The 25,554-nt window shown below is 47.2% G+C and overlaps 1 protein-coding gene across 1 annotated transcript; it reads left to right on the top strand.

Moving 5' to 3' along the window:
- Window positions 1-9,735: 9,735 nt before the first annotated feature.
- Window positions 9,736-25,552, top strand: TBX10 (T-box transcription factor 10). Its single transcript, XM_084859091.1, has 9 exons — window positions 9,736-9,768; window positions 10,646-10,703; window positions 15,907-16,168; window positions 17,180-17,281; window positions 20,278-20,449; window positions 21,321-21,476; window positions 22,080-22,147; window positions 23,128-23,216; window positions 24,365-25,552. Exons 1-9 carry the CDS (start codon window positions 9,736-9,738, stop codon window positions 24,637-24,639), a joined length of 1,215 nt encoding a protein of 404 aa, XP_084715217.1. The 3' UTR covers window positions 24,640-25,552.
- The last annotated feature ends 2 nt before the right edge of the window (window positions 25,553-25,554 follow it).

The following is a 25,554-nucleotide window of genomic DNA, read 5'->3' on the forward strand; positions in this document are numbered from 1 at the left end:
ACTTTCCCAATTGCATCTTCTCCTTTTCCTGTTTCCACAGTCCTTAAAGACCTGGCTTATCATCGCTTTAGCCTGTTTCCACTGAGCTCTAATGGAATTATTTTCTTGATGGCTGGGTGGCCTGTGGGTTGGGTCTGATTACCTCATCAGTGTTCCCGCCGCCTCCTCTTGCAGATTCCCCTCCCTTGCCCCCTTCTGCTCTACTCCAGTTAGTGGCTGCCTCTCTCCCCTGCCCCCCGCTGTTGTTGCTGTTCCTCCTTATTCTGGCTTCCCAACAGCACTGCAAGGTGGGCTAGGAGAAGAGATAGTGGCTGGCTTTCTCTCCTACCCCCAGTGCTGTTGTTGTTCAACCCCCTTATTCTGGCTTCCCAACAACCCTGCAAGGTGGGCTAAAAGAAGAAGTAGTGGCTGGCTGGCTGGCTTCCCAATCAAAGGCAGTTTTAATACCCATTTAAATCCTAACTGTCAAGTCCTTCTCCTGCGTGGCTGAGAAGGGAGACCCCAAGTAAATGCATTGAAGGGGATGCACTCCTATGCATGCCTACTCAGAAGCAAGCCACACAGATTTCAGTGGTACTTCTTCCCAGGAAAGGAAGGTCATACAGCCAATGAGTTTACTCAAAAGTAACACCCCTAGCACATGCCCACACAAAGTGGGACAAAGTGCTAAAGGGGAAATACACAGGGAGGAACCGGCGAAGAGAGCCAGTGGATGATATATTAGTTTTGCCTTCATCTCTGCCTCCCTCGCCCCCTTCTGCTTTGCTCTAGCCCTTTTGTTTTTTTCCTTTAAAGTGAGTTTTAAAGCACACTTTCACTTTAATGAAGGAGTGAAAAAAGCTGTGTGCAGCATTTCCTCCCCTTTTAAACCCTTTCTTCCGCTAACGTGGGGATGCAACTTAATGACTCTCAATGACTCTCCGAGCGAAGCCATCTTTGCAGCTCTCCTTGCCACTACCTTGACCGGGAACTTCATAGGGATACTCAGGGTTGGCGGACACTGCACTTGTATGTCAGGGGTGCTTATGAGTGCATCTCTTCATCTCTGCCTGACTGCTCCCTCCAGGATCATCTCCCCCTCTCCTTCACATGCAGCTGCTTCCGGTGAGGGCAGGGAGCAGGTGAGTGACACACCCACAATGGCTGGGCTACACGCCCCAGGGGCAGGACTATGATACCAAACCCAGTGCGTTTGTGGAAACAGCTCAGTAATGGAGCCCAAGTAAGCAGGAAAAGTCAGACTATAACCAGACTCAGAAGAAACAGTTTTTCTGTGATAAAATATGGGGCTGGTGTTGAATGGCCACGATGTCATGGAAACACAGAGACCTCACCGTGCACCCAGGTTGGAGTAAATCGCTGGTGGAAACACAGCCTGTCTCTATTGACATATAGGTTTATCACAACATCCTTCCATATATTTGAAACACACTTTGTCTTCTCCCCTTTACATATCTAGGCAGTTCTCCCATTACGTCTTGGAATTTTGCTGTAGCAGCTGTGTTTACAATTGTGTCTTATCCTTCAGCAAAGGGGATATGCCACTCAGCTAAAGGGTTCATCACACGGACCTTTCATCCTGCTATTGAGATGGCTCTCTCTCGGAAGTTTGTGGGCTTTTTAGATGACGCCGTTACTCTCCAGGGTGTCTCCTGCCATTTCCCCTAGCCTATCTCGTGTTTTCCCCAAATGCAAAAAAAATATTTTTTCCAGCCCATGGAACAGGAGCGCCATGATCTCCCTGTGAAATTCTCCAGTACTGGAAGAAACTGCTGTGTCTGTCTGCTGTGGGCATTTCTTTTCAGTTGTTGGGGGCACAGTCAGGATGAGATTTGACAGGAACGAGGGCAAGAATTCGCTGCCGATTGCGTCTTCTATCTCCGCATTTCTCAGTTGGAGGGAGAAGAGGGTAAAATGCCTCCCTGCAATGAAGGGAGACACATCTGATCCCCCACACCACCAAGCTCAGAAGCAATGTTCTCTGTTGATTCAGAGCACCCCATTAAGTTCAATTTGGCTTACTCCCAAGTAAGTGTGCCAAGGGTTGCAGACTTACAGCACAATCTTACATTTTATGCCTACTCAGAAGTAGGTCAGAGGTTTCCTGTGGGCTGCAAGAAAACAGTACAGCAGAAGTTAAGCTACAAAAACAAGCCGCCTCTCCCCCCACCAGCCCTTTGCCCACATGCCAGGGAGGCAGGCAGGCAGGCAGGAAGGCACTCCCTCAGTTCAAATCACATGGCTGCTGTTTAAAGAAGCCCTTCCTAATCCTGCAAAGAAACCAAAAGCAGGAAACTCCAAAAGGATGTGGGTTTTTGCGGGTTTTTTGCTTAATGTAGAAACACCCGAAGTCTGAACACCACCATTTGGGGGGAGGGGCAGATTTCGTACTTAACCCCTAGTCTTCATTTCTTGCCTAGCTGAATGTGACACCTGAATGCCTGTGTTCTACTTCTCACCCTCCAAGATCATAGATAGAAAACTAGAACAGTCTTGATGGGCAAAAGGTTCTAATAAAAGACAATGTGTATTTATTCCAAGATCCTGGAATATGTTACATTCACCTGCCTGCTGACTCTTCATGCTAGGACCCCTGTATCTGGCAGCACCCTGTGCAGTGACTGTTGTAATTTAGAGATACATCCTTACAGGGAACATAAGGAGGAGAGTTTAGCTACTATCCATGGTGGAAGTGGGTAGAGCCAGGGGCAGACTGAGAGAGGGCATCCAGCAGAAGCTGTTCCTACATAGATCTATTTGGCAATAAACAATCATATTAACTTCTTGCTTGGTATGACCTTCATATGACTGAACCCCTAACTTATTATACTCTGTGACTGAGGTTTTCTGCAACCACTCAGGCTTTTCTGCTAGAGCAGGGCTACAAGAATTGTAAGTTTCTGCAGGATTTTCTCCCCTGGGATTTAGCTCCTGGACTGTACATTTCTAAAAGATTATCCTCCAAGGAATTACCCTCCCTTTTCTGGGCCCTTGTTTTGGCTTCAGCTGGTGATTTATAAATTAAATTATGACCTAAGTGAATTAAATTAATAAATGAGTAGCACTTACCTTCACCTTCCATGGGTGCTTAACTCACATAGAATCATAGAGTAGTAGGGTTGGAAGGGGCCTACAAGGCCATCGAGTCCAACCCCCTGCTCATTGCAGGAATCCATGTCAGAGCATCCCTGACAGATGGCTGTCCAGCCTCATCTTGAATGCCTCCAGTGTGGGAGAGCCCACTACCTCCCTAGGGAATGGGTTCCATTGTCGTATTGCTCTAACAGTCAGGAAGTTTTTCCTGATGTTCAGCCGGAATCTGGCTTCCTGTAACACGTATGCTTCACTTCTTTTTACTTTAATGCTTTGTCACTTGTGCTGAGATGCTTCCTTGCTATTCAAGGAAAGTTCCTGCCAGTGAAAAAGAAGCTGAATCCAACCCCTAAGATCCCATTGAGGCAGAGATGGGGAATGTGTGACCCTCCAGATGTTGATGGACCGCAGCTCCCATCATCTCTCATTGTTCTCTGTTTGCTAGAAATGATGGGAATTGCAGCCCACCAACATTTGGAGGGTCACATGTTCCCCACCCCTGCAATGAGGAAACATCACCCAACTATCCTGGCCTATTAGCAAAGAATCTCAATAGCGAAGGAGTGGTCTGCCAGCCACAGTAACAATACTGGGTGTTTCTACATGAAGCATTTAGCATGCACTTGTCATTCCCTACTCACGGATGTTTATGGGTTCTTTAGACAGTGTCATGAGCCTCCAGTTTCACTTCTGTGTCTAATAAGCACTTTCTGCAGTTTTTTAGAGCAGGGAAAATGCAGCTTTTGATTGTGAAGGTGAAAGAAAGAACAGTTTCCTCTTGTGTATTTGCACTTTACCACAGCACCATCTAGAGGTTATGTAGCAGAAAAGCAAGAAAGGAAATGCTCCTTGTGTAGTGCTTTGATCTCTATTCTGTGATGAAACCAAAAGTAGATGCTGCAGATTAACAGCCTATTAACAGGTTCCTGTAGAAAAGCTCACTATTTTAGTCTCCAGTCTCATTCCTCCATTAGGAACTGCCTCTGTGAAATTGCCCTGGAATTTCCCGCCATTTGGTGGAAGCGGGGAGCAGAAAACAGTACCAAGTAGTAGGAGGTAACCATGTAGGGTAACAATGTCATGTAGGAGACAGCTAGTGTGCTGTATTGGTTAGAGTGTTGGATTAAGACTGTAGAGACTCAAGCAAATCCCCATTTAGTCATGAAGCTCACTGGGTGACCTTGGGCCAGTCGCTATCTCTTACCCTAACTTACCTCAGAGGGTTGTTGTGCAGATACAGGGGGGGCGGGGGAGAACTACGTAGGCTGCCCTGAATGCCTTAGAGGAAAGTGGGGTATACATGTATTAAATAAATAATCCCATTCCCTTTCAGTCTCACATCCACGTGTCTCCCTCTGTTCCCCTTGCAACCACAAAACAGCAAAAATATATTTACAAACATCCCACCACCAGCTGTTCTTCAGAATATTTGCCCTTACTTGGAATTAATTTATTACAAGCCATACATCAATATTTTCACCGTTTGTACAGTCACTCTTTATTTTTAAATTGAAGTTCAGATGCTGATCTGTGGCAATTTGTCATCATTTTTATGAACAGAGATAAAGTTAATCGACAAAAATGCATAAAAAAAAGGAAAGAAACAAAAAGTGTTTCTTAAACCAAGGGTATGTAAAAACGATAACGCCACCTGCTGACAGTTACAACCACCTGTGACAGTTGAAAGGCCACACCTGCTTGTGGCACTTCTGAGGCTCACTAGTTTATTGCGGCTTGAGTGTTTGTAGGTAAGAGCTAACTTCATCAGTGGGCGGAGAAGGTGGCAAAAGGTGTATAATATGGGTTCAAGCATACTGAAGGATAACCCTAAATCAGTAAGATTACATTTGGATGCCCTGACTGGAATTGTGATCATGTTAGCTAAAGTTAAATACACAGCCACCACATTCATGGCTGGGCCCATTTGTGATGGCGTAAAGGGCTCCTGAAATGGCTTCCAATCACTGCAGGCACTTTTGGAGGGAAAACGGGCAGGGGTACCATTTAGAAAAGACAAATCCCCCCCCCACACACACACACTTCAGGTTTCAGACCAAATGTGATTATTCCTCAGGAGCATTTTATGTTTCCACTTTTGAGGTATAAAAAGTAAGCACAACAAATGTTCTTAAAATGCACTGGGGTTTCTTTTTGGCAGGTGTGGTAGGGTGGCCACTTAAAAACGCCAAAAAAGAGGTCATGCATCGCATCACTGGCTGGAATTGCTTGCACTGGCTGCCAATACGCTTCCGGTTGGAATTCAAGGTTTTGGTGATGACATTTAAAGCTCTAATCGGCTTGGGACCTCAATATTTGAGGGAGCACCTCTTCCTATATATGCCTGCCCGAGGACAGAGATCTGTTGGAGAGGCCCTCCTCTGTGTCCCACCAGTGTGAGACATACACTATGGTGGTATGTGGGAGAGGGTCTCCTCTGCTGTGGCACCCCAGATGTGGAATGCCCTCCCCTTGGAGGCCCGATTGGTGCTGACATTGGTCTCATTTTGGTGCCAAGTAAAAACATGTTTTTTTACCAAAGCCTTTGAGGGCTAAATGCATTCCCTAAAGGAGCACACTGTTTCAACTGTTTTATTATTTTAGGTTTTAATTGGTATTAGCTTGTTTAATGGTTTAATATATTTTAAGGTGTTTAAATTATTTATTGTTTTATACCGCTTAAATTGATTTTGTCTGTATGGCGCCCTGAGATCTTAATGATATAGGGCAGGATACAAATATTTTAAATAAATACAAATAAATCACCAAACAGAAAGACAAAATAGGACATTGGTTTATGCAAAATTAGAAATAATTATTATAATTTAAATAGAAATACAGTACATCTCACCACAGTGTGGAAGACTATGACCAGGTGATTTGTGTGCCTTGCACAGGCTACTGTCCAAGTGCTGTTGGTGGGCAACTTCAAGGCCCAGCTCTTCCTTCTGATAGTTCTTGATCTTTAAACCAGATGTGGACTAGAGAGCCCTTTGAATAGAGGACATTTTCAAAATAGAGGGCAGTCCTCTGACAGCCATTCAAATAGAGGACTGTCCTCTATTTTGAGGGCACATGGCCACCGTAAGGGGGAGGTGCCAGTTATTCTGAAATATACCAATGAGTTGAATCATGCTGTGAATCTTGTCCTCTCACTCATGAAATTCCTCCCTCCCTCTCAGTCATAAAACCTGGAATGGCACACCTGAACCTGGGTACTGCCCAGCTGAAGATGTGATGCTTTAAATATAAGCAGATGAACAGTGTGATCCTGTTCATGTCTATTCAAAAGTGAGCTCCACTGAGTTCAGTGGGGCTTCCCCCTAGGGAAGTGTGTATACTATATAGTATAGGATTGCAGCCTAAATTGACCAGAGATGGCAGACGGTATTAAAAAGCAGATCAGCTCTAATGCTGGTGGACCATGGGGCAGTTCTGTCCAACACTTCACAGGATATGATACGAACCCAGGAGAAACTGTCTTCCTTTCACTGACTCTTTTGGGTCTGTGATGTGTATAATCCATTCAGACTTTTCTGTTTGTATCTCTAGCCAGCTCCCTGTAAAATACCTCTACATAGGCTTCTTTTTGACTTAGTGACTGACTCCCAATAATCTTGTTCTGTAGCCTGCTTCCCACTGGTCATGGTCCCCCACTCCCCTGCTGACAGCACCAGCTCTTCATTCCCATGGCAGAGCTAGCCTCCCCCAGACTCATTGCCGTGGGGGCATCCTTCTCTGTTGCCCATTTATCTCCTTCTGTCACCAGCAGTGGCAGCTCTAATAACTCCCAGGCAGGTATTGAGCGGCAAGATGAGGAGGTGTGAGAAGGCGCAAGACACACTGTCACTGGCTTGGCAGGAAGAAGATGGATGGAGGGGAAGGGAAGGCCATGTCCTAGAGCTTAAGGGCTGAGCATTGAGAAGAGGAAAGGGAGGCGAGACACCTCCTGCACAAGCCTACTGGCCCCGTGTTATTAGCCTTCATGGTGCGCTTGATCTGGAATGGCTGTTTTGCACATGCAAGCCACCCTGTGATGTTGCATGCATGTGTGGGTTCATCTACTGTCAACTCCAGATTTGGGGGGCGGGCCCTTGGGCAAAATTTGACTTGATTGATTGATTGATTGAGTAAAATCTTTCCAAACTGCCCTATATCAATAGGTTTCAGAGTAGGGGTACAATCGTCACCATAATAAATACAATTCAACATAAAATCGCAACAATATAAAATCAGCATTAATGACCCAATCAAAACCGAGCTACTGTCAGTAAGGCCCAAAGACTTGGGTATATGGCCAGGTTTTAATTTGGCAGTGAAATAAAACCAGTATCGGCTCCAGCTGGGCCTCTGAGGGGAGAGCATTCCATAATGGGGATGCCACAGCCAAGAAGGCCCTCTTTCTTTCTCTGTCTCTCTCTCCACATAATGTAAAGCTCCCAACAATGAGATGTAGAGGAGAATCCCCTTGGCAGATCTTAAGGTGTATATGGGCCTCAGAGGGACCCCCTCCCTGAGTGAGTCCCCCTCCTTGCCACCGTCAACACTGCCCATTCACTTACTCTCCCACTCTAGGCCAAATTCGCATCGCTGCCCAGAATGAGAGGGTGCGAGGCTGGTGCTGCCACTCTTTCTCCGTGCCCTTGTAACTACTTATAGGGCAGGCAAGCAGGCAGCAATACTAATGGGGAGGAGGGCCAGAGAGCTCTGGGGATGCTTGTAGGTGCAGGTCATCCCATAGTATGGCTCATGGGGGAGGTTCTGTGTCTTCAGTCACCATTTTGCATCTGGCACTTCCCTCCCCCTCATTAGCACATTGCACCTAACTCTAGTTGGTGGAGCTTGAGGGTCTAGTGAAAAAACAAAGTGGATCTCACAACACGCCTGAAGGATGCTTACTTCTGAACCAAGAAAATGGATCTCACACAATCTTCCTTGTATGAACTTAATTTTGAAAAGAAACTTTTGAAAGTGAAGTGATGATGCAGGACAGTAATGAAACATACATATTTATGGGCATCTGAAGTGTACTTTCATTTCAGAGAAATGTCAACACTTTGGTGGGATATATATCATCAGACACTGCAAAAATGGCTCACTTATTTGATTTACTTTGTGTCATAACATGAGATCCCTATTCATTTAATGTAAAGCCAGTGTTTTAATTCAGTCATATGCTGACATGAAAGAGAAGAAAGAAAGCCATCCTTGCAGAACTTGAGACTGTCAGCATTTCTACACTAGCCTAAAATCCTGCATTTAAAATGGGGCTTTCTGCTTCTGTTTTAAATGCAGGATCACACTGACACCCTTTACATGTGCTCCCCGCCCCCTTTCTCCCCGTATCTGAGTCTTCCATTATCTTTAATTGATCTCACTCCTCTTGCTGCTTTTACTCTTTTCACGGAGGAAACTGAAGCAGAACACAACGGGGTAATTTGATAGCTCATTATCTGCAATCTATTTAAAAATGGAACAAAGGGGATTTCGCGCAAGGGGGTCACAGCAGGGTCACTGCGTCATGTAAAGAGCCCGCAAACTTCCGTGAAGGAGCAATCTCAATTGCAGGATAAAAGTTCCACGTGATGAAGCCCCATAAGCCTTAAACACTGTTCTGCTAGGCCGAGATCAGATGCAAAGAAGGACAGGACAGGGGACTCCTATGCCTTTTAATAGTTACTCATGTAGAAGGGGTAAGTTGCAGAGGCATCCCACCATGACGTTAAAAAAACTACAATGGGGGAGAAAAGCTGCACTTGCCAAAATCTCCTCCTCTGTATGACACAGGAAGGTCTTCAGAAGTCAAATGGCCTGGAGCCCTGTCTTCTCTCATCTCTATGCTACAGACTTGCCCTCTTCTAGCAAGGCCACCACCACGGCTTCTACACGAGTCACATAGAACTACGAACAACAAATTAAAGCTATTGCACCCACTATCCCTTGAAGGGAGTTTTTAGCCCTCCGGCTTTAGCAATATTGTCTCGGCCCAAGATGTGGTCCCAGGGCTGCTGCCCCCCTGGCCACCTGCTCATCCAACTCATTAATCGCGGTGGGTTTGCTGCATCTGTGTGTATGTCCAAATGCCTCCAGCGCCTGTGCTGATGATCTCACCATATCACCCAACCAAGCTTCCCCCGGATTCCCCCATTTCCCTGTCTTGCATCTCATTGGAGGGAGCAGAAGTCTCTCCTGATACAGGTCCACCTCCCCCCCCCCCATGAAGGAAAATAAAATCGCTCACGCCATCCCAGAGATCCAATTCAGAACATTTCAGCGGGGGATGTGGCAAGACTGAGAGGGGAGACGAACTGAACGAGCCAGAGTCATCCCAGCGCATTTTGGCTCCGTACCATGTCAGGTAAAGCCTGCTGGGGACTACAGGAGTCAGATATGCACCCATCAGTGCTCTGGACCCTGGCAGTTTTCTCTTCAGGCATTTTATTTCTTCTATACAGGTCACTCCATTCCCTGCTGTGGGCTATGAGTTTCACATTCATGACCTCCTGCTTTTGTCTTGGCATTCAGAGCAGCAGCTGAGTTGACCCTGAGAGCTGCACCCTTCCCTGGTTAACACCCCATGTGCTGCCCACCAGCAATGTCCTTGGCTACTGGTGATGGTGGCTTCTTGGCCACTTGAGTGGAAAGATGGAGACGAGTGCTGCCGAGCGTAACATGGAGGTGTGACTTGTGGGCTGCCGACTCATACCTGGATGTAGTTTTCATAACAGATTGGAAAACTGGATGACGACTTATGTAGAGCAGGGGTGGGCAGACTGTAGTTTTACAGGATCTACTTTGCTTTTCAGTAGAACCCCAGGGTGGACCAACTGGAGCAGGGTGCAAAATAGTGGTTCTAGAAGCCAGGCTAGAATTGCAAAGCAAGATGCTACTGATTAGATGCTCAGTCCAGGAATTTGTTGTCGGGACCAAAATTGGAGCCAGCACACAATCCTTTCACACACAAATCAACTCCTATTTTCTGTCTGTCCCCCCACCTCAGCTTTCTTGATTTCAGCAGCCTAACTTTGGAGAGTAAAAGGCCTTTTGTTTTCACTATTGTTAAACCATTGGAAGTTGGAAACCCTTTCTGATCTACTATAAATTACTTGGCGATCTACCCATAGATCCCAATCTACCTTCTTTCTGCCTGTGATCTAGAATTGTAACAGTACTACCGGATTTGAGGGGTAGAATGAATTTAACCATTAGAAATTACTGGGCAATGTTCAGAAGTCCCTAAAGTCTGAGTTTGATGGGGAATTTATTGCATGGTGCACAGATTATTGCATGGTGCATAGATTTACTCATTCCTCTCAAGCATCTGGTTGTGTTGCTATTACTATGGAAATGAGACATTGAGCCAGATGGACAATGGCAGGAGTGGGAAATCCATAGACGGGAAAAACAATTAGGGACCATTCACAATTATCACCTAATAAACTGTATAAATTAATTATTTGTTCTTATTATAAATATCATAAATAAATACAAATATTGTAATGCCTAGGAAGATAGTGCTGGGGTGCTGCCATCTCCTGATGTTCTGGTTACTTAGATTGGGATCCGCTGTCTAATGGGAGCACTAGTAAAGGTATTCTTGCAGAAGGAAACAGGTGAACACACACCTGATCCTTCTGCTGGGAAATATTTCTACCGGAGCAGGAAAAGCTGAGTGAGGTGGTGCAGAGCACCCCTGCTGGAAAGTGCTTGGCCTTGGAGTGCCCTCCACCAGCGGTATCCAACTGGCCACTCTCCTCGCCAGCCGTTCTTCAGGCTGCAACCTTATGCTCCCTATGCTGGGATAAATCAGTGGAACATCGTGGGACTTCCACCCAGATGAAATCCTGCCTCCCAAAGCAATGTTTATCTGGCTGTAGGTGGGACAAACAAGGTAGATGTTTTGCCCATACTTTTGCTTGTAAAGAAAAAGGAAACATCTAATGTTGGATCCAGATATAGGTGTGTGCAACTGGGCTGGCTGAAGCAGACCTCCATATCCCATCCTCCCTACAGCAGCCCTACAGCCCCCTGAACATGCTACACAGAGGGTCAGGGTGAATAGGATTTATTTATTTATTTATTTTATTTCATTTCTATACCGCCCAATAGCCGAAGCTCTCTGGGCGGTTCACAAAAATTAAATCCAAACAACACACAATAAAACAATTTAAAATATACAGAACATTAAAACCACAATATAACAATACAACCACAATAAAACCTAGCAGCAGTGCAGGAGTTTAAAATACAGATTTAAAACAGCAAAGATAAAAATTTAGAAAGCTAAAATGCTAAAATGCCTGGGAAAATAAAAAGGTCTTCACCTGGCGCCGAAAGGAATACAATGTAGGCGCCAGGCAAACCTCACTAGGGAGCTCATTCCAGAGCCGGGGTGCCACAGCAGAAAAACCCTCCTCCTAGTAGCCACCCGCCTCACTTCCTTTGGCAGGGGCTCACGGAGAAGGGCCGCTGATGATGATCTTAAGGTCCGGGCAGGCACATATGGGAGGAGGCGATCCTTCAGGTAACCTGGCCCCAAGCCGTTAAGGGCTTTGAATGTTAACACCAGCACTTTGAATTGGGCCCGGAAATGGACTGGCAGCCAGTGCAGCTGGAAACGTACTGGCGTAATATGAGCTCGCAGGCCAGTCCCTGTTAACAATCTTGCTGCCCTATTTTGGACCAGCTGAAGTTTCCGGACCGTTTTCAAAGGCAACCCCACGTATAACGCATTGCAGTAATCCAGACGAGAAGTTATCAGAGCATGGATAACTGTAGCTAGGCTATCTCTGTCCAGATAAGAGCGTAGTTGGTATACCAGCCTAAGTTGATAAAAAGTGCTCCGTGCCACTGAGTTCACCTGTGCCTCAAGTGACAGTTCTGGATCCAAGAGCACCCCCAAACTACGAACCTGATCCTTTAGGGGGAGTGCAACCCCCTCCAGAACAGGTTGAATATCACCTAGCCGGGCAGACGAACCACCCACTAACAGTACCTCCGTCTTGTCTGGATTGAGTTTCAGTTTATTAGCCCTCATCCAGTCCATTACCGTGCCTAGCCACTGATTCAGAACAGCCACTGCCTCACCTGGTTTTGATGTAAAAGAGAGGTAGAGCTGGGTGTCATCTGCATATTGATGGCACCTCAGCCCACACCTCCGGATAACCCCCCCCAGCGGTTTCATGTAGATGTTAAACAGCATGGGGGATAAAATAGAGCCCTGTGGAACCCCATGGCACAATTGCCATGGCACAGAGCAATAATCCCCCAGCACCACCTTCTGGAATCGGCCATCCAAGTAGGAGCGGAACCACTGTAGTGCAGTGCCTCCTACTCCCAACCCAGACAACCTATCCAGAAGGATACCATGGTCGATGGTATTGAAAGCCGCTGAGAGGTCCAAGAGAATCAACAGGGTCGCACTCCCCCTGTCCCTCTCCCGGCAGAGGTCATCCCACAGGGCAACCAAGGCAGTTTCCGTTCCAAAACCAGGCCTGAAGCCCGATTGAAATGGATCTAGATAATCCGTTTCATTCAACAGTGCCTGGAGCTGTCCTACAACCACCCGCTCAAGCACTTTGCCCAGGAAGGGGATGTTGGCCACTGGCCTATAATTGTTAACATCGTCTGGGTCCAGGTTAGGCTTTTTCAGGAGTGGTCTAATTACTGCCTCTTTTAAAGCGGCAGGCACCACTCCCTCTCTCAAGGAGGAATTTACAACCTCCTGGACCCAGCTGGACAACCCCTCCTTGTTTGATTTAATAAGCCATGAAGGGCAAGGGTCAAGCACACAAGTGGTCGATCGGACTTGGCCAAGCATCTTGTCCGCATCCTCAGGCCTCAGTAACTGAAACTCATCCAATAAAACTGGACCAGACGGTGTTCTGAATGCCTCTACCAATGGAACTGCATTAATGGTGGTGTCCAATTCATGACGAATCTGAGCGACTTTATCCTCAAAGTGCCGTACAAACTCGTCACAGCGTGCTACCGAGGGTTCCACCGTCTCTCTCCCTGGCCCAGAATGTAACAGGCCGCGAACCACTCGGAAAAGCTCCGCTGGACGACACTGAGAAGATGCAATGCTGGTGGAAAAGAACCGTCTCTTTGCCACCCTCACCGCCACAGAGTAGGCTCGATAGTGGGCTCTTACCTGTGTTCGGTCAGACTCAGCACGAGTTTTCCTCCACCTGCGTTCTAGCCATCTCCCCTCTTGCTTCATTGCCCTCAGCTCAGGTGTATACCAAGGAGCTGGCCGGGCTCTGCTCAGAGGGAGAGGGCGCTTGGGCGCGATCGTGTCAACCGCCCGAGTCATCTCTGCATTCCACAGAGCGACCTGGGCTTCGACAGGAGCACCAGCCATACCAGCAGGAAAATCCCCCAGAGCCCTCTGGAATCCATCGGAATCCATTAATCTCCGGGGGCGGACCATTTTAATAGGTTCCCCACCCTTGCAGAGGGGAAAGGCCGCCAGGAGTCTAAACCTCAGCAGGAAGTGATCTGACCATGACAAAGGAACAGATGTTAATTCCTCCACTTTCAGATCACCATCCTCCTGCCCAGTCGAGAAAACCAGATCAAGCGTGTGTCCCTTTGTATGCGTTGGGCCGATGATATGTTGGGACAGCCCCATGGTTGTCATGGCGGCCATGAAGTCCTGAGCCGCCCCGGATACAGCGGCCTCGGCATGGAAGTTGAGATCCCCCAGGACCACCAGGATGAGCTGTGGTGCGGGGGGAAACAGGATTCCCTAAAATTGGGTGGAAGCACCTGCCATGAGTGGAGCCCTTCCGCCCATGTAAGGCAGATCCTGGATCCAACCCATATTCAAGTAGGATGAGAAGGAGATAGACCACTGTAAAGCTCTTACTTTGGTTAGTCAGAATAATCAAAGAACCCTTACTTTGGACCTGCAGTGAGACAGGGATGGAATAAAAGAGATATGGATACATTGGGGGATTGGTTCTAGTGATGTACAGGGGACCCAGAGAGGCCTGTGTACAAAAGGGGGAACTCGGAGTATGGTGAGTAGATCGCAGAGATGCGAGTGAGGTGGATACCGGTGAAAAATTAAGGTTGAAGGATAGAAAGGGCTTCTCTACATAAGGCTTTTAGCATGCGCTCATGATTGGTCACTCACGGACGTTTGCAGGTCCTTCACATGATGTCGTCAACCTCCAGGGCCTCTCCTGTCCTTTGTGATCAATATTGCGGCTTTTCTCTTAATGGGGAAAATGTGGGATTAAAACTGGGAAGCGTGATATTGCTGTAAGTGCGCAATTACACTATACCACAGTGCCATCTAATGGCTGTTTAATTAAACATATGGAACTTGCAGACAAAGGACATTCCTGAAAAAAAGCAAGGAGTAGCACGTGTAAAGAAGCCAATCTTGATCCTGTAAAGAATCCAGAAACAGAAGCTCCAGTAAAGCTGCAGGATAAAAGCATGGTGTAGAGAAGCTCAATGATTAAGAAGTTTACCCAGATATTAGCATGTCTAGGCACAGCTGGCAGAGGAAAGCCTTCTTCATAAACAATCTTGCTTGGATTTTGTTGCCTTCTGCTTCGTCAGCCTTTGACTGACCTAAGTGGGTTGAGCTTAGGTCTGGAAAGGGGACTTTGAGCAATGTCCCCTGGCCTGACTATAGCGAGGGTTCAGAATAACAAATGTGGAGAAGGGAGAGGATAAAAGGAGAAGGATAGGAAGGATAAGCAAAGCTAGCTGGGATTAGGGTTTCACCTCACTTCAAGAAGCTCCACACATTGGGTCCTCCTCTGGTGGTCATGCTGGCAGAGACTGAGCCCGGGCTTGGAGAAAGCAATCTGCCAGGTGTTGAAGGAGGTTTCTCTGGAGATTGCCTAAGGAAAGTGTTTACCTAAACAATGGAAAAGGGACAGCTGGGCAACTTTGGGGTCTCCAGGGGCCAATTGCACCTCCCCTGGAGCTCCCAGGAGCTGCATCCCTGTTGTGCGCCACCAATCATTTGGAGAAATATATTTTATCTCTCTTTCACATATATGGGGGCATACAGGGGAAGGGCATCAGTTTGGAGAGAGTCTGAATTAGCTTTGCACATGTTACTGAGGTATGGTATCAGCCAATACACCCATTCTTCCTGCATGGATCAGAGGGATGAAACGTGAAACCCCTCTCTCATTCTGCAAAGTTTATTTACAATGTTTAGTCATTTGGGTATCCACAGAGTTAGGCAGTCCCTGTTTGAGCTTTTATACATAATCTGTTAATCTGCTGTATCTACTTTTGCTTTTGTGGTAGAATTGAGATCCATGCATGACACCAGGAGCATTTCCTTTCCTGCTTTTCCACTACATAACCTCTAGGTGGCACTGTAGTATAGCGGAATAATGGAACTGCACAAGAGGAAATCATGCTTTTTTAGCTTTCAAAATTAAATGCCGCATTTTCCCCCTCCCTAAAAAAGACTCACTGAAAGTGCTCGCTAGACACAGAAGCAAAACTGAAGGGTCATGACATCGTCTAAAGAACCTGTGAACAACCATGAGTAGGGAATGTTGAGTGCGCAATGAATTCCTTGTGTAGAAAATGATCTCTTCCCCAGTTATGTGGGGTTGTACATGAAAGGGGGCTGTACAACAGGTCACTGGTTCAATAGAAACCCACAAGTAATGGGTGTGTAGCCCACGTTGGGGGAGCATGTTCAGAATGTGACTTTGAACTCCAACTATTGCAAGTCCTAATCCCATCTCTCCAGATTTGCTCCCCGGGGAACGCTGGTCCCTGCTTGGGATGCCTGGGGCTGATGAGGCCAGTTCTCCTTCTCTCCTTTCCTAGCGTTCATTGCCACAAGCCTGAGTGTGCTGACATCCGATGGCTGCCCTTTCTCGCCCAGCCCGGTGGGGGCGCCGTGTCTGCTGGGGACAGCCCCAGAGCTTGAGCAGTATGACGTGGAAGGAGCAGTAACGCAAGCAGGCAGCTCCAAGCTGGCTGGGAAAAACCAGTGTGTGTCTGGTGTCACCGTGCAGCTGGAGATGAGGAACCTCTGGGAGGAGTTCAACAGCCTAGGCACGGAGATGATCGTCACCAAGGCAGGCCGGTAGGTGTCATGTTCTTTGGCCCAGAAACAGGCAAGAAGGCCAGGAGGGCTGGAAAACACAGCTCTAACCCAGACAGAGCGTGACTGAACAGGAAGTACAGCAAGCCTCTCCCAGTCTAACAAGCCTCTGCAAAGATTAGGGATTAACACCAAATTGCAGTGCCCTTAATGCTGCTAATAACTGCCCCATATGATGACATGCCTGTCAATTTTGAGGCATCGGGGAGGTAGGCAACTACCAGCATGGGACAACAGAGCCTGACACAATCCGGCAGAGCAGCCTTCCCCAACATGGTACCCTCTGGATGTTTTAGACTACAGCTCCCAGCAGTCCTAGCCAGCATGGCCAATGGTTGAGGATGATAGGAGTTGTAGTCCAAAACATTTTGCAGGCCCCACGTTGGGGAAGGTTTCAGTAATGTGTGGCTGTGTATGTGTGTCTGACTGTCAAACTCTGCCTTGGGTAACTCAGTAGGCATTGCATGGCATGCCAGAGGGCATGCAGGGCTCTTTATATGGACCAAGCTATGCCTTCCACCACAATTCTTGCACTAAATATCTGTGTTGCACAACTCCATGTGTATCATGGGGGACATGTTCCAGGAGTGTGTGCAGCTCCCCAGGGCAAGACACGCAGTGGGCTGCCCATCACAGCAGGCAAGACCCCGGCCCCTACCCAGGCAAGAGCTTGGCGCGTATTCTGTTTTGTGATTCTTAATCCCGTCGTGGTGCTGTCCTTCTGAGCACTGGGGACCGGTGAAGAGGGTGGTTGTGGCAGGTCCAGAGCCCAGCTCAGTAGACTCTGTCAAAGGAGCTCAGGGCAGCTTGCCTGAACTTCCCGATTGGCAGGGCCAGCCGTGAAGCACCCTTTCAAGAGCAGCAGCCCCTCTCCTTCCTTGCCTAGTCAAGCTCCTGTAGCTTGTTGGGGAAAGCCCCAAGTCCCTTCCCCACGTAATATGGAGGCCACAGGAAAGCAGAATCATCTTGCAGATTCCTTTCTCCCCGTGGCAGGAGGATGTTCCCCACCTTCCAGGTGAAGATATCAGGCATGGACCCCTTGGCTGACTATGTGCTGCTCATGGATTTTGTGCCTTTGGATGACAAGAGATACCGGTATGGAGCCGACTCTGGGACAATGAGTTTGGGGCTGTTTCTGCCGTGAGAGTGAGCTAGGCCCCAACAAGACTCAGAACCAGGGCAGCCAGGTGTCCTACTTCACAGAGGACAGTCCTCTGTTTGAAAGGCTGTCAGAGGACTGTCCTTTGTTTAAATTGCTGTCCTGTCAAAGTTTAGATTAAAGATAAAGAACTGCCAGAAGGAAGAGGTGGGACTTAAAGCTGCCCATCAATACTTAGCAGCTGGACAGCAGACTATGCAGGCACACAGCTCACCTGGTCACAGTCTTCCCCACTATGGTGCGATGTATTGTATTTCTATTTAAATTATAGTTATTATTTCTAAATTTAGAAATAATATAATATTTAGAAATAATCACATATTGATTAGCATATCCAAATGTTCTGAACATGTTTGTCCTCTTTTTTGCCTATATGTAAGTGGCCACCCTACTCAGACGGCAAGGCATATGGCAGGATGGAAGGGAAGCGAGGCCTGCTGCCGAATGTTAGTGGAAGATTATAGGTGCCTCCAGATGAGGCTTTTGTCCAACAATCATCCTGACCCAATCACAGAATATTGTGGTGCGTGTATGTGTGCAGATGATGCCATCTTCCATTTGTAACCGTCCCATGCTTTCCCACTTTTTTATCCATCTTTTATTTATTTATTTCATTTCATTTAATTTCTATACCGCCCAATAGCCGAAGCTCTTTTATCTTTCTGCAGAAAATCTATTAAAGAGGAAAAACTGGAATAGCTGCACAATGTCTTTTAATTGGTAGCTGTAGGAGTCCTCCAACTGGAAGTACCCAGTCTGTACGTTCTAGTAGGGCTCAGAGATCACAAGTGGGAAATATTGCAGCAGGGACTTCTCCTGTTCAGGATTCTGGCCACTCCATTCCATTCTCCCTTATTTTGTTTTTTCTATGGCCATTGAGTATGCCTCATTGGGCTGGCTGATTGATTGATTGATTGATTGAATTTTTATACAGGCCATTAGTCAAGGCTCTCTGGGCGGTTCACAGTTTAAAAAAAATAATACATAAAATACAATGATATAGTAAAGCATAATATAAAAACTTTAAGTTTACAGTAGAATAGGCCCAAAGCAAAACCAAGACAAAAGTCAGCAACATGTACAGAGAGCCTTCTGCAAAGCCAGGGTTCCTCCAACCTGGGTGATGCCTCCCTCTTGTGCATGGGTAGCCCCGTTTGGGCTACATAAGGACTGGCACTTGGAGAATTGAGATCATGGTTAGCATATACTGTGTTATGCCCACTCTGCATGCCAACCCTTGGAGCAGCTGAGAACTCCCAGCCTGCAGATTTTCTTTCCCCAGGGTTTGGTTTCCTTGGAAGTAGGTCACTGGAGACTGATGGTGTTTCTGTGACATAAGGTTTATTTACTCACATATATACAGGATGACCATAAAATGGGGCTTCACAGTATTAACACCCCAACAGATTCTTGTTCCCCATCAGATTTCAAGGAGAAGCCATAGTGCCATAGGATTTCTTGCAGAGGGAATCTTCCATTCTGGAAACTCACAAGTAAGATGCAGCCAAACCACATTCCTTAGGAGAGATGGGGGGAAAGGCTTCCCACTAAGATCATGAATCTCTTTGAAATCAGAGGCACTAGGCTGTGAGCCTGTAAGGGACTCCTGAAAGGTTAGTGGGACTAACTCCAAATCCATAACAATGTGATGATGGTGAACTGAGGCACCTTGAAAATCTGTGCCCACTTGCCAAAAGGGTGATTGGAAATAAGCTGAATTTGAGCTGGGACGCTGTATCAGAATCTAGTTTCAGTTCTCAGCTGTGGATGATAGAATGTAGTAATAACAGGGGAAAATAGCCTCTTTGAACTTGGATGAAAAGCAGGTCCCTCACCACTGAGTAACCACAGCCCAGCCCCACACCTCTGGGATCAGGATCAAGGCTTCTGTGTTAGGTGGGATAGCTTCCCAGTGGGTGGGAGCTCAAGCAGTTCTTATGTTACAAGTGAACTATTATCCTTGAAGGGAAGCAAGACCTATTTAGGCTCTTTTCAAGGCAGTGGAGAGTAGCCTAATAATGGGATACAGCCCAGGGAATGTCCACTCCACCCATGTATTTTGAGAATAAAAACACCACAGCACTCTCCTGCACTGTTTAGGACTGCAGGAAGGCACAGGAAACACAGAAAGCACACAAGGAAAGGACCTGCATACAAATATTATGCATGAGATCACTGTATTTGTATACAGCATGGGGTCAGCAACCGGCAGCTGGTGGTCCAAATCTGGATGACCCCCAACTGCTAGCTTCAGAGGGAGAATGTGTGTGGAAGAGCAGCAAATGTGACAGTGGGAATAAGCATCAAGACATTTTGGGTGAGGGGCATATGCCCCTCCCCCCGCACACACACACTTTTCTTGTCAGTTGTGGCATTCTGCAAATATTAGATTGTTTGCTGTGCATGAATCCCTGCCTCTAATTTTTGTCTTGTTGATAGCCCTGTAAACTATGCTTGAATTTTATATGCAAGAGGGAGCCAAATAGAGTTGTCAAAATAACTACATGTATTTATTTGGAAGATTTATATCAAAGCCTTTCAATTGGATGATTCTCATCCTGGCTGAGAATAGGTTGTAATAATACAGACATATACAATCCCAGAACCCACACAACCCAGCATAACTTGCCCTCTGACTGATGGGTGGGGGCAGGTTGCGCGTACCCTCACTTCTGGTAGCTGGAGCTGAATGTTCTTTCTGGCAGGGAGGGGGGAAACAAACTCCCTGCAGTTCCTCCTTGCCTAGCCTTCCACTTGCCATGATGTTCTTCCTGGGATGCAGGAGGTGCTTTGGAGCCCATACATAGGAAATGATGAGACTGCACAGCAAAAGCAAGTGTAATGGATTCATTCAAAATCCTTGCTCTCGCATGTCTTCTATCAAGCAGGGAGCAGAAAGAGCTTGGCTCAACGCAGTACTTCTCCCCTACAGATATGCCTTCCATAGCTCTGCTTGGCTGGTAGCTGGCAAGGCAGATCCTGCCACCCCTGGCCGGGTTCACTTCCATCCTGACTCCCCAGCCAAGGGAGGCCAGTGGATGAGGCAAATCGTCTCCTTTGACAAGCTCAAACTCACCAACAACTTGATGGATGACAACGGCCACGTAAGTTATTGTGGGACTGCTGTGTGGATAGTGCCATTATATAGTTTAGTCACTAGGTGGCACTGGACTTCTTTGTATCAGGTGGGAGCCAGGAGTTTCTTGTTACTGTTCTTCTGTTCTTTCTGAGAGACACAATAAAGTTCTTGTCTATAAAAGTCTTCCAAGACAACTGCCACCTAGGGTTGATGTTATAGAGAAATAAGGAGGCTGCACAGCTTAAACTATGAAAATGCAGCCATTTTCAGCCAAAATAGCAAACATCTGCCAAGCCTTCCTGCTCAAATTCAACTCTCCCACCTGATTGGGAGATTCAGAAGAGAGGACAAGTTCTTCAATGGGATGCCACTTCTGTTAACATCCCTCATTTTTGGCTGGCTAAAGAGGCTTGAGGGATGATGGGAATTGTAGGACTTTTTTCTGTCTAAATATGCAGAAGATTGAGCCATAAATGACGAGCAGGGTTAGACTGACAACAAGGGCCCGGCCTAGAAATCCAAAATGTAATATCCATAGACTGCTGTTACGGCATGTGGAGAGAGCCTGAGCTTCAGTAGATTACTAAAAGATTCATCTTATATGAAATATAATACAAGCAGCCTAGTAGTATTTATACAACTCACTTTTTCATATGTAGTTACATAAAATGTACCAAGAAAACAACTTCTACAAGTAAGTATATGTACGGGGTTTCCCACTGATTTGTGGGCCCAGCCCCTCAGCAGATTGTTAACCCCCATAGGGGATACGTTGACATGTGGGACAGTGAAGGGGTGGGGGTGGCCCGATGCTGCCAGGAGAGTAAATGAAAATGGTTAAAAGGGAGCCAATGTACTTACGCTCGGCTGAAAAGTCTCTTCTCTTGATCAACTAGATCATCCTGAACTCCATGCACAGGTACCAGCCCCGCTTCCACGTGGTGGTGGTAGATCCACGTCCAGACAGTGAGCGTTACGCCCAGGAGAATTTCAAATCGTTTATCTTCACTGAGACGCAGTTCATGGCAGTGACAGCCTATCAGAACCACCGGGTGAGAGCACCCCACTCCAAGGGCACTGGCCAATGCCACACCGGAGGGCTGACCTATAGGAGAGGGTCAGGATCAGTGCAGCACAGTGTGTGACTGGAGACTGGCAGATCAATCCATACCATCATACCCTCTGCTATGCTAATCCAAGTGGTGCAGCATTCCTAATGCATTTTTCATGGGGTTGACCTGATTGTAAAAACAACTAGGTTTAGCATTTATTTTACTTTTAATGTGGTGCAATAGATAGAGATCAAAAAGGTACCGGGGGTAGCCTTAAGCCACTGTGTCCCAACCTGATTTATCTTACAGAACTGTTGCAAGGGTAAAATGGAATAAGACCTCTGCATGCCATTTTAAGCTCCTTGGAGAAAAGGTGAGATACACCTGCGCTAAATAAATAGCAGTTAAGTGGGTGTCCTGCCCTTCTTTCAAAGAGCTCAAAGCAGAGGGTTTTAGCTTCATAACATTGTGAAATTGATTCGTGTGTTCCACAACTGGTGTTACCCTCTCAAGGAACAGTGAAAGCAACCTATCCAGCTCAGCAAGGAAGGGCTCGGCATGGAAGATGCTGAGTACTTGACAAATCCCTCACTCTCTTGGCAGATCACACAGCTGAAAATTGCTAGTAACCCATTTGCAAAAGGGTTCCGGGAGTGTGAGCCAGATGACTGGTAAGTCTGCTGACAAATCACTGCCCTCTCAAATGTGGGTCAAAGGAGAAGCCTCCCATGTGATATGGCTGCAAAAAAGGCAAACACAGTTCTCACAGTGCAATCCCATGCATGTCTACTCAGAAGTAAACCTCACTGAGTTCAATGGGAGTTGCTCTCAGGTAAACATGAGTATAGGATTGTACTTTTACATGTACTGAGGGACAGGGAAGGATTATATAAGGCACTGGTAAAGCTGCATCTGAACAAGCCCGAATTCTTTTGCTACATCCTGGTGGCATGGGCATCTCACATCCTGCTCTACTCAAAGCCAGGACTCCCAAGTGTCAAGCTGTCCTATAGTTGGAGAATTTTCTATGCTTTCCTGCCCCTTCTGTCCCAATAACACCAACAATGCAATGCTCATTATATTGCCAACCCTCTCGATCCACTGTCTGGCAACTCTAAGCCTTGCCTTTGTAGTGCTTAATGATACAAAGACTTGTTTTGCTGATGTGTGTTGGGGAGGGGGTTCTGTCAGCAACCTCTGTACCATCCTGGTAGCTAAGCAGAAAGGGAGGACTCAGGAGCAACAGTAGTTTTAACAGGCACAGAAAGAGCAGGGTCTGGGGCTGCTTCCTATACAGCAGGGGTGGGCAGAAGGTAGCTCTCCAGATGTTTTGGACTTCATCTCCCAGAAGCCCCCACCAGCATAGTCAATGATCAGGAATGCTGGGAGTTGGAAGTCCAAAACATCTGGAGATCTTTCTGTCCACCCCTGCTCTACAGCAAGGTTGGTCAACTTGTGCCCCTCCAGATGTTTTGGCCTGAAAAACCCCTCACTCCTCACTCTGCTGGCTAGGGCTGATCAGAGTTCTAGGCCAAAACATCTGGAGGGCCATAAGTTGCTCTACAGTGCTACTTGAGAAGTCCCCAGTTTTTCTTCCCAAAGGATCACCCGTAAAGCTGGAGTCTTAATTCTGTCCCTCTTTATTGTGTAGGCCAGGGTCACCAGGGCAACTATTAGGCTGCTTATCTCGGAATGGGGGTACGGCTACCTTAGCCCAACTGCAGGAGATCCCAGAGAAAGGTAAGAAGGAAGAGTGAACCATAAGCCTTGCTTACACACAACTCCACGGAAGGCACAGTCCCTAACTCAATGCACGATGGAAGAACCATCAGTCCAGTGCTATGGAGAGGCTGTAGGGCCTACTCCTATCTGAACAGGAACTTAAAGTAATGACCTGGGCCAAAAGGCTGTGGGACTTGTTCCTATGTCACATTTTTACAGCATCTCCTTCTCTCTCTCTCTCTCTCCATGTTGCACTAGAGGTAAGCTATAGCTCACCACTGGATTCCTGCTTAGTGCTAGTACAGCCTAGCTCCTCAGGTTTGGTCATAACCAGGACTGTGTGTATTCTAGATATTTGCTCAAGCACAAAATTTAGTATTAGGTGCAGAATTCAGTTGAGCAGCTCAGCTTTTTTGCAAGTTTTGAGCCATTATGGGTGCAAAAATTAGTTTGGAAGCATATGGGTAGTGAGTGATATTAGGCAAACTATTAGAAGCCAAAGGGGATGAGACTGACTAAGGGCTTCCATGAGTGAGGGGCAGTATCTTTGTGCCTTGCTTATCTCATTAGACCTCCATATGATTAACAAAGCAGCAGAATGTATGTAGATTTACATTATTTGGCTTTTCTTGATGTGCAGTTTGATTTTCCATTTTTTCCAAAGTGCAGCGTATAAACAACCCTGGCTATATTTATGTGATACTTCTGAAGGGTGTATGTGAGCTCATAGGCCCGATTCATGTTGCCATGACCCCAGCCCTACAAATCCACTGGGGCCACTGGTGTGCACAATCCACTGGCACAGTCAGGCCAAAGCATGTCAGTGGTGCACGCACAGTTTACTACTGCAGTGTGGAGCTGCTACCACCTGAAAGTGTTTCTTCAGCAGCCAGTGTGGTAAAGTGCAAATCATGTCACAGTCTTCTGAGATCCTGGGGCTTAGTGAGATCAGAGGAAGATTAGCCCCAGGGTGCAAGCTTGGGATAGATTCCTCAGGGGCTGGGTGCCTCGCCTTCTTCAATCCATTCAGTAGGGCCATTGTCCAGGGAAGAATGGGCCTGATCAGAAGAAAGAGACTAGGAGGCTAAAGTATTCTGGTGGAAGTCATAGTGCATAGGGATGGGCCTGGGCTGGCAGGCTCTCTACAGCTCCTTCTGTCTTTCTAGGGTTTTCCAGCAACCACCATCTTCCTCCCTCCCTCCTCAAAGACGCCTCCCAGCTCCAGCACCTGCCCCTGGTGACACCTGCCAGCCTCCCGGATATGTGCATTGCCCGACGGCCCTTGACTGAAGCATCAGGGGCCCTGCCCTACAAGCACCTCTCCTATCACAGCATCTATGTGGGAGCCCGGTCACGGGCAGCACCATATGCCCTCCCCAGCAGCCGGGGCACCAGCTTCCATGCTCTCAACATCTACACGGCTGGTGGCTACGAACAATGAAGGACAGAGATGTGGTGGACACACCAGGCACTTCCCTGCGCTTGCCCCCCCCCCTTACATTGGGCCTACCCAAAGGAGTCCCCTCAGACCCCTCAGACCCACTATCATTGCACTGTCTGCTAAGGTGGTCCACCTATTCCACAGCTCGCCCTCCACCGAAGACACTCTGTGGATAGTACCTTCAAGCCAACCTGACACATGCGCTCTCTCCCTCCCAAGACAAATAGTTACATTCTCGCTCATTGTTCCCCTATCTATGGACATTAGACACTGTACAGGGCCTGGTGCAGAATCAATCTCATTTCTGAGGCGTGGGAGAGCCCAAGCTGAGGCATGAGGGGAGCAAGAAGCATACTTTGCTGAGGCACTGGCCCCCAGTTCCCAGTGAAGACCACTTTGTGTCTCTTTGAAGCACTCTAAAGCAGGGGCATGCAACCCTTTTGGGCCCAGGGGCACATCTGGCAATTTGAGAAACTATACTGGGCACCACCACAAAATGGCTGCCATGGCAGGCCAGGCAAAGGACAATTAAGCTGCCCCAAAGAATGAGTATAAGACAGACTGAGCATAAGACAGACTGAGCCCCAACACACTAAACAACTCCTTTGAACCCACAGTTTTCAGCACCAACAGAAACCTGTTTCACAGCAATCCCAGCTGCTGGTAAGAAAACATGTTTTGTTTTTAAATGGGAGGGATAGGGTACTTTGGCGTGTGCCAAGAAAGGTGTCTGGGGGCGCATCGGTGCCCATGGACACCACATTGCCTACCCCTGCTCTACACCGTTTTAAGGAATTCAACCCCATTCCCAGAGCTGGTCCAGTGGAAAATGGCATATGTGTGTGCACCTAGACCCAACTCCGCAAAGCAGAAATCCTAAACAAGCTTTGCAACCAAAATAAACTCAAGAGGCAA

This window comes from Heloderma suspectum, chromosome 1 (assembly GCF_057233095.1).
Source record: "Heloderma suspectum isolate Gila_16-S chromosome 1, 16-S_ref, whole genome shotgun sequence".
Classification (NCBI taxonomy): Eukaryota; Metazoa; Chordata; class Lepidosauria; order Squamata; family Helodermatidae; genus Heloderma; species Heloderma suspectum.